Below are 15,696 nucleotides of genomic sequence, written 5' to 3' on the forward strand. Positions count from 1 at the left end.
ATGATACAGCTACAAGGGATATGTGATCATGGTACAATGTACCCTAATGTTCTTAAGTTTCACACATACAAGCATCATACTTCCATGTAACAATCCAGACATCTGTGAAAGGCATGGCATATTTTTTTGCATGTCATGTACTACGTGATAACGTACTATGCAATTTTCAACTGTCTCCTTAAGGAGTTTTCAATTGTGACACATTGATGTCGAGGACAACTCTTTTTGCATACACTGTGAACAAGGAAAGGAAATAAAAGAGACAACACAAATGCATCTGAAGTGCCATTCATTATTTATTAGGCTTTTTGCTATGTGCTTGCTGTCTGACCAGTTTGTAAACAATTTCAAAATAGCGATGAACTAAGAGCTACTGTAAATTTGTACTCAAGAGTATTTCATACAACTTGCAAATGCCAACTGTGCACTTCGTTTTACAAATAATTACATCATTCATCAAGCAAAATAAACTGTGAAACTTGGAAAACGTGGTACTAAATGTACTCATACTATGAGAAAGTACTGTAAACAATAAAACAAAATCAAACACTATGAAAACTGACAAAGACTGAGCTTCTTAACAAAAATATACACAACTTAGTATTATGGATGAACGACTCAAAGTTATAAGGCACCATACAAACTGCAGAGTAAACCCTCTTTAGCTAATGGTTTGAGGTGTTGTTGATTACTAGGAAAAATCATCTTTATGAATTAAGAGTAATGTGTTTGCTGGCTTCCACCGCAAAATATCCCGCTTATTGTCTTAACTAACAGTATACAAAAAAGAACAAAACTTGACTTGAGCTAAGATTCTGATCATGTTGCAATCTTCAATAGCCATGATTACACAGGATGAGAAGGCGTAATATTACCTACATGTCTACAATCCTACGTATAAATTGCAGTTATTCTGCACATTATGAAATATGGTTGAAAAACTAGAACTAAAAACTAAATTACATCTTTAAGATATATGTTGTAGTACAAAGTCAGTCATCGTACAAAAAGTGCAAGAGTTGCTAAAATTTGATCGTAGTTAGGAGTTTTTCTGACATGTAAATGCAGACTGCTGTTCAACCATTCTCATTCAGCTGTAAATAGCCATTCTTTGCAAACTTTTATGCGATTTAACATCAAAAGAAAGTACAGCAACAACAATAAAGGGGAAACATATAACAGAAGTAGTGTAAACTTGATATCACTTTAGGTATTTATCAAACATGACTACCTGAAAGTGTGGGAAAATAGTCATTTCGTGATGACATACAGTTCAAATACGTATGAGACCTCATAAGTAGCCTTGCATGTGTATGCATTCTACCACTCAGGACTACAGATGTGACCTATGACCTCTTAGCTTGTCAGCTGTAAAGTCAGGTGACACACCATAACCACAAAGTAGTAGAAACACATACACATACAAAAGCAGACAATCACATGATGTGTTACATCTCATTTTTTCAGATGACAGTAAAATAAATGAAATACATCAAAATGTGAGTATGGCGATGTCGTCAGGAGTGAAATAGCCTAGATGATAAATTCTAAATTTGATCGATTTGATCACATGGCATACGGAATTCTCAGTAAGTACTGTACAGATTAGTAGTATTTAGTATTAGTACTGAGATGTCTCCCCATTCTTCTTACACCACAGCAGCAAGTTTCTATGTTCCACTCCTTTCACGCCTCGTGACAGAGCAGCTTCTTTCCCACACACACATGGTACATGTCACCTTATATCCAGTTGCACCTTCCCATGCCCCAAGCAGTATTTCAGTAAAGCACACAGAAGTACTGGCCAATTATATATTCCATGCAGACATGCAGATGAGAAGCAATGCAGTGAATTTTTTGGCAAAACTTTACAAAAAAAATAAAATATTTAAAGCAAATCAAAATTAAGAAGGAAAGCAGGTGGCAGTTACAAATTGTAGATTTTAGTACATACAAGCGTGAAGGATCACCGAGGCAGTACCTACGACAGAGTATTCAAGAGGTTTCTATATAGTACATACATGCAACGTGCTACAAATTAATATTTACATCTCTAGCTTAATATATTAACACATACAAGAACAGCAAATGTCCATTCACATGTGCATGAAAGACTTGCATAGCAAAATGCCTTTATGCAGTGAATAATTAATTTCATAACATCTGAATCAAGTGCTATTTATTTATGATTAGGCAAAAAATCTTGCCATTTGCAATTCATTATTTACTTGTCTCTAAATCAAGGCTAAGCTTGGAGTTGGGAATTCCAAAGTACGACTTTCCCACCTGGTGGGAAAATCAGCCAATATTTAGAATATACCACTGGACTTTCCACCTGGTGGAATACGACCTCTTGGCTCTTCTTCATAAGCCTTAACGCCAGCTGCTGGTAGCTCTTCAGGTCTCATACGATCTGGTTTGCGAGATCTTGTATCGGTCTGTTGGTTAATTTGACCACCGGAAACATGTCCGGTGATAGGACTGATGCCGTCCTCGTGTTTTCCTGGTTTCTTACGACTTTCGTGTTGGCCAGCATTGGGATCTATAGTAGAGAATACATTTATCAAATGGTGAATAAAATCTTGGAATGGTGAAGTTTATACTGTGTTGCTACATTATGCATGCAACACTTGAATATCAAAATTGTTAGTATGGAACAAAAAACACCTGTAAAAAGGGGGAAAATCGGTGTCATGCAGGTATGTGTATGTGTATAACTGGTGTACTTTGTAAACTGTGAAAAGTATCAGGTGTTAGAACCCATACTCTGTTTCTGACATTCATGTCACTGTAGTTTACCTACTGTATCTAAACACTTGCTGTGAAAACACTGAAGACTTGTGTTGGTAGCTGTCACGATGGGTGATAAAGTAAGAACTTGTCAGCAAATGACAAGTAGGCTCATGACATTTGTTTATGGCATACAAACATACAAATAAACTTACACTACACATTGTCGGTAGTTACTGATTTTTAGAGTGTTTTTTGTACTTGATCTACACAAACTAAACAAACTGCTTGTCAATAACACTGTGCCACTGTTTTGGGCATATTGGATCTAACCAGATGATACAACTACTGGGGTACATATGGTACAGTGACATGAATGTCCTAAAAATGGAGTACAGGTTCTAGGCCATCACATTCAATGTTATTTCTTTCTTCAGCTCCAGTATAGGCACTGTAGCACTAACCAACAGTTGTCACATTAATTTTAACAAGTGTCATTCTAAAAATAAACACTAGAATTCAGCTGTCACCTGTCCACCAATCTGACCATGAAACAGAAGGTTCTGCTTTTCACTAGAGGTGCAACCAAACAGGTGAGAGATCACATCACCATGTGACTGTTCAGTTCATACACATAAGATTACACTGGAGTTGAAGAAAGCAACAAACACAAAGACAAGTTGAATACAAGATCTGCATGCTGTAAGATTTGTGGCTGGGGGGAAAAAATTGCAAGTTTAAACATTTGTTTAGCAAATCGTTAATACCAATAACTAGATTCAGATTTGATATATTTAAGCATCACTTTATCCTAGCAACACTTTAAAGAAACATTTTGATGTTAAGTCCAAACACATGCCATGGTTAAATCCACCAACACACAATGGTACCAACAGTTATACAGTGGTATGTGACTGTGTTTGAAGTATAGCAAATGCTATCTGATATTTATGATCAGATGAAAAGGCTGAATTCTACAATATTGACAACACTGTTAATCTAAGTCTGTCGCTATGCACTGGCTGGATACTGTGGTGTATCATTAACATATCTGTTGTTGTGGCGTACACAAACTGTTGTGTACGCTGACATTTCCTAGGCATGGGTTACTGAGCTGACTGAGCACCAGTCTTCATGATTTGTGAGATGACCTCTGACCAAAATAGAATCTGTAACTCTGTTGTTGTGTAACTCCTGGTGCGTGAAATGACATGCTCACAGTATATATGAAACAGATGACCCTCTCCCTGTTTGCCTTTGTATCCACCTGTGTTGTTGCCATAAATTTCAACGACAGTTGCACACAATTTACATGATGAATAGCATTGGAAATCAAATTATATTGTTTCCTTAATTTATAGGTATAAATATAATATTCTTGGGAGAACCTATCCCAAAATGCCTGCCATAAGATACACCAAAATCTAACTTTTCAAATCAGTAAATAGATGTCTATCAATAAATATTATCTATCATTTTAACTAAACTGATTGAAATGAACACCTCTATATGACATTTGCAATGATAACATAACAGCTGATATCTCAAATTCAGACATTACCTAATTAAATGCTTAAAATGTATAATATTACACCACGCTCTACATGCATCATTCATTCTAAATTTAAATTATGCATATGATATGAAATTTTACAGAATGCTCATGACTGTGTCACGCACACTGTTGAAAACATGAACTGGAGCATTTGAATATTCAATACTTTTTATTTCCAAGCTAACACTGAAATGTATTTATCAAAGGCATGAGATGGAAATTATCTATAAAGTATAATGCAACAATTATTCTATGTCTCAAAATGATTTTTATGCAGAGCTTAAGATCAGCTCATAGATATGCAAGTATGTTCTTCATTAGCATACCAACTTGTCACATGACACAGCTCAAAACACACCTGTAGAGCTAATGAAGTTCTGATTCAACTTCTATCAGTAAACAGAAGTACAGATTATGAAAGTTTTCCAATGCTAATTAAAATCAAACAAAAAAACTCTAGACTATGATGATTATTATTATTCACATCAAGCAAGCAGGAATGGAAGAAGGTAAATGAAGATTACTTTAACTGAAGTCTGATGATGGCATGTCGTTTGACATGAAAACACACAAAGAAGGGAACAAAACAAAACCAACCCCCCAAAAAGAAAGAAGCAAGAACGTCTAGTGGTTATCTAAAACTGGGTGGTTTTGTTATTAAAACTACAACTCCAAGTTCACAAGGAGCAACTGTAAAGAGTTTATTATCACCTTCTCCAGGTCGACCAAACACAGCTGAAAAACTGTTACTTTCATGGTAATGATACTGACGTCTGGTTGGTTTACTATCAGATGGAGTTGGGGTACTGTCATCTCCACCCATATACAAAGTGGAAACATTACGTCGATTAGTACCATGTTTAGCGTCTTGTGGTGTACTCGGAGTCTCCCCGAATAGGTTATTCTTGGTGTCAACTATGCCTACAGTATGTGTACAAATAATATCATATTACACAAATAATAAACAGGAAAGATTTTGACTTTCTCTCGCTAAATATTAACAACTGAATGTCATGCAGACAGAAGTATCTGGTGAGTTCTTGACTTCATGATGTTTCATTGCTACAAAGTTCTTGTCATTGACATTGGGCGGCTTCATGATATGTTTCATTTCTACAAACTAATGAGATATGGTGTATGTTCACTACTAATGTTACACAGTCTACACTCTACAGTGTTAATTCATTGAACTGAATTTCAACAAAATCTGACTTGATCTTTTAAAGCCAAATCTGACTTGATGTTTTAAAGAACAAATCTTGACTGCAAAAGATGACATGCAAATAATGATTGGTTAATCAATGATCAAGTTGGTTAGAATGTCGAGTGATGTGGTGACAACTTGGAAGGAAATGTATACTATTCATGCACCCTCCATGAAAACTTTAAAGACACCGTATAGTATACTTGAGGTGTTAGTGAGCCATACATACGTTGTTGGAAATGTCTCTTGCCACTGCCAGGCCTTGTTTCAACAATCAGGGGTCCAAAAACCATGTCAGGTTTCTCTCCTATATGTTATGAAATGAACATGTATCTTGATACATGTATGTTAAGAAATAAAAGAGATTTCTAATTCTAATCGACTAAGACATAGATTTTACAAAGTGTTTTGATGCATTATTTAGGAGCTGGGTGTTAGAAGATGAGTGGAAAAAGTGAGAAAAGAAGAAGAAGAAGCAGATGGCTAGAATTACAGGCAACTTACACGACTCAATTATAGTACTATACCCACAACTACCGCAAAAAATCCATGTGCACTGAACACAGATCATGGGGCAAGAAAAGCTTTGCAAACCAGTGTTGCTGTGGCAAACAAAACAAAACTCATATTTTGAAATATTGTCACAGAAAACAAAATAAGAGCAATAAATTTGACATGTAGAAAACTGAAATGGCTGTGCAATATGCTTTGATTGATTGAAGAAAAACAGCAATACACCAAGAGTTCTACCTTGTATCAGCATTTATCTACGGTAGGATACACCCTTTGTGTGTAATGCTTTATAAGTGAGGCATTATCCATATATAGTGAGTGGGTCTGTACAAACTAGAAACATGTACATACCACATGAATTGCATAAAACTGTATATCAATCTTTCATATGCTCCTTAGCTGTTCATTTTAGATTCTCTGATTTTATCACTACATACATAGAGGTATGATTGACTCTACTGTGCATGTATGGTAGTTATGTTATGTAAATTTATCATGGTGCACAAATACACGATAGAACATGGAAGTAATCAACCATCTCATTCCTTGGTAACTACAACATACAGCCTTTCATTAATCAATTCACTGCTCACTCCTATTGTATGTAACTACAAGCAACATTTATCAAATATAGCCCAAGTATAGAGGATATTTACTTGGTATCTCTTTTCTCTATTTGGCAATTACTTATAAGGGTGTATCCTTCCATAATGACTTATCCAGACTATTCATGTGCAACTTCTTTCGTAATATGGAAGGGAACTATTTTTTAGCATCTCATTAATTTTTTTCAATATAGAAATTGTAAGATGTTTTTAGCAGAAAAAATCATAAAGACATGACATATGTATATGTAGGTCAATAATCAGGTGCTGATGTCATGCAGACAACCTTTTTGTGCATGTCCTATTGACTGGGATTACAGAAACATTGCAGCTAGCCGTGTTAAAGTTGGTGTTTTCATGCATGGTATTGTGGTCTGTTTTCATCCAAGTTGGATAGATCAAACACATGTTGCGCACTGGTCCAGCCCTTCTAAAACGGGGACTGTAATGTGGAGAAAATGTATTGTTGGTACTGATACAACAACCAATAGAAACAGGAGCATGGACAAGAGGATACAAATGAAGTCAGAGAAAAGATCACAGGCCAATAATGATCTAGCCATTTTTGGCTTTTTGTTTATACTCAGTCATAGCTGAGTTCAATGTTGTTGTGTCAACACCAGTTACATTAATTAACAGTAGAGAATATAGAACAGAAATACTCAGTGTTGTAAGTTCATACCAGGATAGTCATGGTTCAAGTGTGGTAGTTTCATAGACTTGATGAAAAGGACTACACTGTTTAAATTAATGTCACAGACAACATCGGAATGAAAACTGAATGCCTTTTCAGCATTTTTAGTTCTTACTTAGTTTTGGACATGGCAGTGAAAGAGAAACACCTCAGTGGATCATGGCAATACATTTGAAAATTAATCTTGACCTCCATTCAAATGGAGATACTGGTAAAATTATGATAGTTTTATAACTGTAATACAAAGAGGAAAGGATTTACAGTTGATGTACCACAATTGATTTGTTCAAGACAAAAGCTGTACAGTATAACTACAAAGAAAACAAACGTGTATGAGGATCAAAAATAATCAAGTGAATTCAGAAAGAGTAAGCAAGGGTCACTCATCACACATCAAATTACAAGTACACCTTAACATTTGCATCTAGCAATATCTATGATAAGACTGCATGTTCCTCCCATAATAAAACTTTATTACAAACTGCCACCTTCAAATGTGACCAAGCAATCTACTTCTAATTGCAAAACATGCACCAGAATATTTCAATGGCAAGTTCATTTTGATATGTAAAATTGACAGTTTCCACAGAGAGGCATCTGAATTGGTGATGGCAGGTTGGATCAAACCCCCTATTTCTATACACATATTTCTCTGACTTTGAATTTGTGATTTTAACAGGCCGGATGTACTTGGTAGTAGCTGTTGTATATTCCTTTTTAGACGATGTGGACTTTAAAAATTTGGAAATTGAAAGTATTCACGGGCCATTTTAACACGCCTATTCTTCAACCATAAGGTACTGTACCTTGTCGCAACATTTGTTTGTTCGTTGTTTTTATGAAAACAGGCCAACAGCATGGAGTTTGTAGAATTATTGGAAAAATCTTCATGCTGATACAAGCTGAGAAGCACAAACGGTAATGGACACCTAACAAACTTGGATTACGGACAATAATATTCAGTGTACTACAGGGTCTACATGCTATTACTGTGCAGTAATTTTTTTTTTAGCAATTAACACTGCAAATATGAGACAAGTTGTTGTGAATACTCAAATCAACCATGCACACGGAAAAAGACAAATATGAAAGTACAAACTGTCACAAGTCTAAACTTGATAATGATAATTGACACTGAATTTGAAACTGATGTTCCTTTTTTTTCATCTAAAGTGATGTTATTAAATTACATGTGCATTTATGATTTTAAACAGATTGGAACAAGAAGAATGATAGTAACGTCAGGTATTTCACCTCTTGCTGTATCATTCTTTCTCGGAGTATCAGTAGATGACCGTGGAGTCTGACTTCGAGGGGTTGGAGCCTTGACTCGTGGAGTTCTAGGAGTTGAAGCCTTTTCTCGTGGTGATTTAGGTTCTGACGATGATTTTTTAGGACTTGGTGCTTTCCCCCTTGGACTTTTAGGTGGACTTTTGGTGGTGGGAGATTTTACTATGGGACTTTTCTGAGTTGGACTTTTTGGACTTTTTGGTGATTTAGGTGGTGTCTTAGCTGGACTTTCTTTAGGGCTCTCATCGGCTGTCCCATTTACTGCAGGGACATTATTTTCAGCCGGAGCTGGATTTGATGGTTCTGGATTTTCTGTTTTGGTGGTTTCTGATTGGGCATTTGCTGGATCATCAGCAGGTGCTGGATCTGACGGTTCAGCATTTTCTGTATTTGGGGTTTCTGATTGGGCATTTGAAGGCTCCTCACTCTCGGGAGCTGGATTTGATGAATCTGCATTTTCTGTATTGGGGGTTTCTGATGGGGCATTTGCAGGATCCACACTCTCAGGAGCTGCCTCATCTGCTGCAAAGAATTTAGCCATCGAAAACATTGAAAAAAAAAGAAGTATAAATTCATACTGAAACAAACCATGCCATGAAAAACTATTTTCATTACTGAACAGCACACACTAGTTTATGTTGATCTAACAATACACTACAGAGCATGAAAGAATGTACAAGATCACCCATGCTTATAAATGTAATGGAACACATCCTGTGGTGTATGTCATGTAAACTTGTATTCTATGTCAGAATTATGTATTGTGTTTTTGCTTGTGTAGATGATACAATAAGATGTGTGGCATTATACAAACAAACTTTACAATATGATCCAGTTGTTGCAGCATGCATCCAGTATGTAGACGCTAACTGAAAGCCAGGTGTACCTGTATGTTTATAGTGGAAAGCTTTGTTAGTAGATGTATGTAGATATATGAAGACGTCAGCTGTACCTATATGTCTGTTTCATTTGTTTTATTGTGTGTGTATCATATGGAATGGACCACCACCTGTGATCTGATATATGAAAGCAAAGCCTCAGATGTTAGTACAGCTGTTGTGTGATGCAGGCTCAGAGGCAAGAAGTGGTTCAGTACAGTCTTCAGACACACTATATGCAGCTCTTTATCTCTTCTAGTGGCAGCTGAATTTTTGCTCAAGATGCTGTGACTGGCATCAACATTAGTATAGTACTAGTAGTAAGATTTAGAATAATATGTATATAGTATACATACAATTATTAAATCACTGCTTTCTGGTCAAAACTTAGAATAAATAGGTAATTATACATACAATTGTAAAATTACTCTTTTCTACTTATATGTACATACATGTACATACAATTGTAAAAACACCGTTTTCCAGTTGGAACTTATATGTACATACATGTACATATAATTGTAAAAACACCGTTTTCCAGTCAGAACTTGGAATAAATATGTACCGTACATACATCATACAATTATCGGATCATTGCCTTACTTCACATTATTCAAATCCTGTCAAAAATTAAAAGGTTAACAGAGAAATGCCAGACATACAGAGAATAAATTCTGCACTCCAAATAAATTCAAGTCTTGTTTCATACTTCAAAGGAAGCTTTCATTAGTTTCAATATATATATATTACATTTAATTTTTAGGCTTGATTCAAAGCCCTGTATTTCTGTCTATTCATTGTTTTTTAACAACAGAGGACTAATTGATAAACTGCTATCATGTTACATTTACATGACTGTTACTGGGTGTGTTGAAAAAGTTGTTTGTTTGTGAAAAGAAAAAAGATGGTTCAAGTATTCATACATACATACATACATACATACATACATACATACATACATACATACATACATACATACATACATACATACATACATACATACATACATACATACATACACACATACATACATACATACATACATACATAAATATATACATACATACATACATAATACTAGATATTGGTATATACATATACTCAACTTGTAACTATGTAACTATATAACAAGTTCAGTGAAAGACAATTAGAATTATATACAATGACCTACCACAGCATGTACACATGTCTTACCTTGTGTCATTGCTGGAGTGGAATTTGGTTGGCCACCATCATCACCACCATAATCTCCAAGCTGAAAGCTGGATGCACCACCTGGTGGGGCAAGAACCCTGGAAAGGACAAAAACAATATAATGGTGATAAGATGTTCTTTACATTGTATGATATAAACAGAAAAGCTAAAACACCAGAGGTTTTAATCAAAGTACTTACTGAGGGCTTAAAGTATGTGTAATTTCAACAATTTACTCACATCCCCCATTACAATACACAGCACTGTGATTTCACTTAATTTCATGGGATGATGTAAATTTTACTACATTCCCTTCCTCTGTAATAATGGGTTTCTAAAGCCTTAACAAAAAACTAACTTTATGCAGGTTGCAACCTATGTTATGGAGTAAATGTATCCTGTGTTGAAGTAAACATTTACACTGTAGTGAAAGTACTGCCCTCTGGAGCCCTCTGTTGTGAACTTTACAAATCAAGAAAGAGTGATCATTTCCAAAGAAATTAAAATCATCAACACTGGTGAGCGAGTTATGGACTGAAAGGAAACCATAATGAAGAAGGTACATTTATTTTCTTTGTACACTAGTTTAAAACAAAATAGTGTCAATCACATCCTGGCAGTCTGAGAGTATGGACAACAAGCATGGGATCATGGTCTGAGATGGAACACCTAACACTTGTTGGAGAATTTGGGACTTGTACTTGCCAGTGGCTTGTATCAAACAAACTTTCCCAATTCATCTGAGATATTCCGTCTCAGCCCACTGGGATTCTACATATCCCTAGTCTGCAAGTGTGTGAACATGCATTGGGTTTGTCTGTGAGTTTATCAGTGTATATGTGTCTGTCTGTCTGTCTGTCTGTCTGTCTGTCTGTCTGTCTGTCTGTCTAAAAGAGGATTACAAACAATTCATAAAAATGTCAGAAATGTTTGCCTAAAATTCTATTTTATGGGTTAAAACTTTCTAAGAAACATATCTTTCTATGTTGACTTGTTCAATACACAACCGTGTAAACCCGTAGAACAATACACAACCATGTAAACCCATAGAACAATACACAACCATGCAAACCAATGAAACAATACACAACCATGTAAACCCCTGAAACAATACACAACCATGCAAACCCCTGAAACAATACACAACCATTGAAACCCCTGAAACAATACACAGCCATGCAAACCCCCTCAAACAGTACACAACCATACAACCCCCCTCAAACAATACACCATGCAAACCCTGTCAGGTACTCTCTTGGTTTTGAGGGTGGCATGTTCTTATGTGGATTATATCTGTCATTATGATGACATAATTCCTCTTACCCATTTATGATTACATGTACTTGTAAATACCTATGAGACTATTGCATACAGTACATGTCTGTTTTCTAAATGGAATGTATAACAGTAGCTACTATTCACTGTGATAATGATTGGTGACGTGATGGCAGCTGGAATTCCCAAAGGATATTATAATTTTGAATAAGACAATCTTTATCAGAAATCTCAAATATATTGCTCAAACCACAGTTCAATTACTGACAGCAAACACTGCCGCGCGCCACACCCTCCACTTTTAAACAAAGTCTGACCTTTTCAACCCCTCTACCATACACATTAAATATATCTCACGGTGAATGTATCGCAGTTTTCATAAGAAAATGACTCTACCCTTTTCAATTTCAAATTGCATCTCTTCGTGGTTACCTTTAGTTAATTTGGCCAAAGCCTACAATCTAGCTTAATGTATAAATTAGCAACAGTTCAGTAAGCAAAAGGTGTTTAACATTCAGATCGTGATGGCTATGCCGAGACATATTGTGCGTCTTTCATGACCCTACACACGGCTTGGTTTATCACAATTACTCAGCAGTACAATTCATGCAATTCTGACCTGTACAGGTAAAAGGCGGGTCAGTCCTCTTCTTTCATTTCAACTTTAAGGACACACAAGACAATCGGGATGCAATTCTAAATGCAAGACAGTCACAACGCTAGGTGAATGGGCTCCTTGCCAGCAGCCTCATATTATTTTGTCTGGACAAAGGCTGGTGACTGCTTTGCAATAGGGCTATTGAGGACCTATCTTGGGGCCTTTTTTGGGCTAAAATGCAAGTACAAAAGGATGAGTCACTTCAGATTTGTATACATCTCATTACTAAGGTGAAGTGTCTAAATTTTATAATATTTTAATAGGAATGAAACAATACATGTCCTCTTATGGAATCATATGTACAAGTACTAATACTATATGTTTACTGAGACAGAATATAATAATGATTGGACTAAACATTCTTCAACACAGTTCCACAAAACTACCAGTAACATGATTGAATTGATTCTGTAGGGTATGGAAAACAAATTTATACAAGGGCACTATTAAAACCACATGTTCAAAAGACAAACATATATACTACAATTAGATTCTTTACAGCCCTCTTGACACTGAAAACCTTTAGTTGCTGAGTTGGTTGTTTGAGTTACCATTCAATAGTAGGTAGTAAGTATTGTCTAATTTCCAGTCAATGACACCAAGTGACCTTCTGACAGAGTGCCTGCATATATACACTGGAAGACCGATAATTTCAATTTTTGAATTTGAATGTGGAATTCTGTCATTCTAAAAATTGAGAAATCATAACCATAGTTCAAAATACTGTCTAGCATATTAACAGCAATTCTTATGATAAAAATAACACTAATTTGCAGCCTACATACCATTAATATTACATGCACTTCAGTTTACAAACAAAGACAGAGGGCATAGTTAAGTCTACGTGTACATGCATGTACATGGTAGCCAAGTACTATTTGTATCACAAATTTTCAAATTTATATTTTACTAGATCAACTTTGTACAGCATCTTGTCACATCATCTGTTATAATTGTTGACTATCACTCTGCAAATGTTTGATTTACAAGTACAAACATTAAAAATTTTATCAAAAATTTCTAACTGAAACGGAATAGTAACTATAAAAGGCATGGCTACATTTCACTGTGCAAGGTTTGTACTTTACATATCCTGTATGTGTTGACAACAGCCCAGGAAAAGTTAGAGGTTGCATTATAATATCTATTTATAAATACACTAGTACACCTAATAATGTTACAGCTCTGACAATAAAAAGATATGAAATTTGAAACATTGGCAATTAGTAGTAATATGTCTGTAGCACCTTCACATATGAAATTTGATTCTTGTGCTTTTTTCCCTCTATTTTCTGTAACAATGTTAGACTATTAACATGTATATCCCAGGCCTAGTAATTTTTGTTTCAAGCCAAAATTTGCTTTTTTTCACCGGTTTATTATGTTACTAATTGTTAGTAATTTCTGAAATGAGTGACTAATCCATGCAAACACTGGTTATGTGTTGTAGCATGTTAAGAATCCTTGTATGCTCTACTTACATTTACACATAGTGCAGATTATCTTTCTCAACTGTTGATAACGATGGCAATGTTCACATTTCCAACTCAGTATTGCTTTGATAACATTATCAACCCATTGTTCTGCCTAACTTTTAGTCTGACAGTGATATGCATGATAGTTCACATCTAAAATGGTCATGAAAAATAGCTGAGACTTCAGGAAATAAGTCCTTGAGTTGAGGGGGCTTGTCTTGGACTATCTTCTGTGTGATTTAATATAACCCCAAGCAAGGTTTGTCAATGGCTAAATGGTGTTTATCTCCTTTTGAATTACTTCCTTCCACAGAATGGGAATATAAACTACATAAGCACAAGAATTACTATAGTCTGATCTAATTGGTGAAAGTGAGGAAGCCATTTTTACTTTCAATAGCAGGCTGCCTTTTTACACATACACCACTGGGGAAGTGCAACAGTCATTTCCAACTCTGGCTTGGGTCTAACACTAACAGTGGCTCAGGAAATTTGGGCCACTTTACTCTTGCACCTTGTTACCAGATTATCGTGATTTCCAGTAGTGCATGTCTATTATACTAAACACTTTGGCCACACCTTACATGACCTTGTAAACTATTACCCCAGGTGCCATGTAAAAATCTTCAGTTGCCTTGTTGTAATGGTAGATCTCACTACCATGTCTGGGCTCATGATTATTACAACACATCTTTTTAGTCAATACTAACGGTTTTGCAAACAATAGTATTTCCTTTCAAACTTTAATGAACTATGTTCATCCATTGACCATTGTTTATGGTTCATCAAAAATAACTGTCCTCTAAGTTGCTTGCATTGTTCTTAAATTCCATGGGTTGATTAAAACTGTTAAATATCTGTATAGTAGCTGTTTTACTCTAGTTGTGGTTCTTCATTTAAACATTGTAATAAACGAGCAAATACGAAGCTTTCAGTAACGGTCTGTCATTAATGATTCTTCAGTGATATACACAGAAAAAAATGTCACGATATTATACTCGAAAGTAGTTATAAATTTAAGAATCATAAAGGCATGATAATGCTTACAAGCAAAGAATGGAAATTTGCCTACACTGCCTTGAAGTTGTTGCTGGGCAAGAGAGGAGTAGGTCAGTGTTGACTTTGAAGCAAACAACCAGTTTCCATAAGTCGTCGGTTATGACATGCAAGTTGCAGGTGACATCATTTATAAGTTCATGATTCCACCTCAATAATTTGGTACGGTGTACAATATACACCAAAGCTATATTCCCTTGCGTATATCTAGTATTGTTATGTTGATTAGACTTCATACAGAACTTGAATCTCAAACTGAAAGTTGACTAATAATGAACACTCACCTGGTTGGTGGTTTCTCCATGTTCTCCATCCCTTGAAATGTATCTGTAGACATGGTTGCCTGCCCTCACTATATTTATGTTATTAGGCCGGAAGGATGGACAGATGATTGACAGACGATAGCTGACTTGGGTTGGGCAATTTCAAACGAGGCAATATCGAGCTGAAAACGGGCCAACTGGAGTGCATAAAAGTGTTGACAAGCAGTCTTTTATCAAGCAGTGTGCTCCCTCAGCTAAGATATGCAACTGAACAAGTGGTTTGAATATGTACAGTCTGACGTCACT

The 15,696-nt window shown here is 35.7% G+C and overlaps 1 protein-coding gene across 2 annotated transcripts; it reads right to left on the reverse strand.

Moving 5' to 3' along the window:
- Window positions 1-288: 288 nt before the first annotated feature.
- On the reverse strand, window positions 289-15,677 carry LOC144438473 (uncharacterized). Of its 2 annotated transcripts, none has more exons than XM_078127506.1 (6): window positions 15,412-15,677; window positions 10,664-10,761; window positions 8,556-9,110; window positions 5,719-5,796; window positions 4,997-5,206; window positions 289-2,542 (listed from the first exon to the last, which is right to left on the reverse strand). In XM_078127506.1, the coding sequence occupies exons 1-6, from the start codon at window positions 15,462-15,464 to the stop codon at window positions 2,310-2,312; spliced, it is 1,227 nt and encodes a 408-aa protein (XP_077983632.1). In that variant the 5' UTR covers window positions 15,465-15,677; the 3' UTR covers window positions 289-2,309. The 2 variants fall into 2 exon arrangements, with proteins under 2 accessions (XP_077983632.1, XP_077983631.1); XM_078127505.1 differs by having other exon boundaries at window positions 8,556-9,113.
- Window positions 15,678-15,696: the final 19 nt, after the last annotated feature.

The sequence above is a fragment of the Glandiceps talaboti genome, chromosome 8 (genome assembly GCF_964340395.1).
Source record: "Glandiceps talaboti chromosome 8, keGlaTala1.1, whole genome shotgun sequence".
NCBI lineage: Eukaryota > Metazoa > Hemichordata > Enteropneusta > Spengelidae > Glandiceps > Glandiceps talaboti.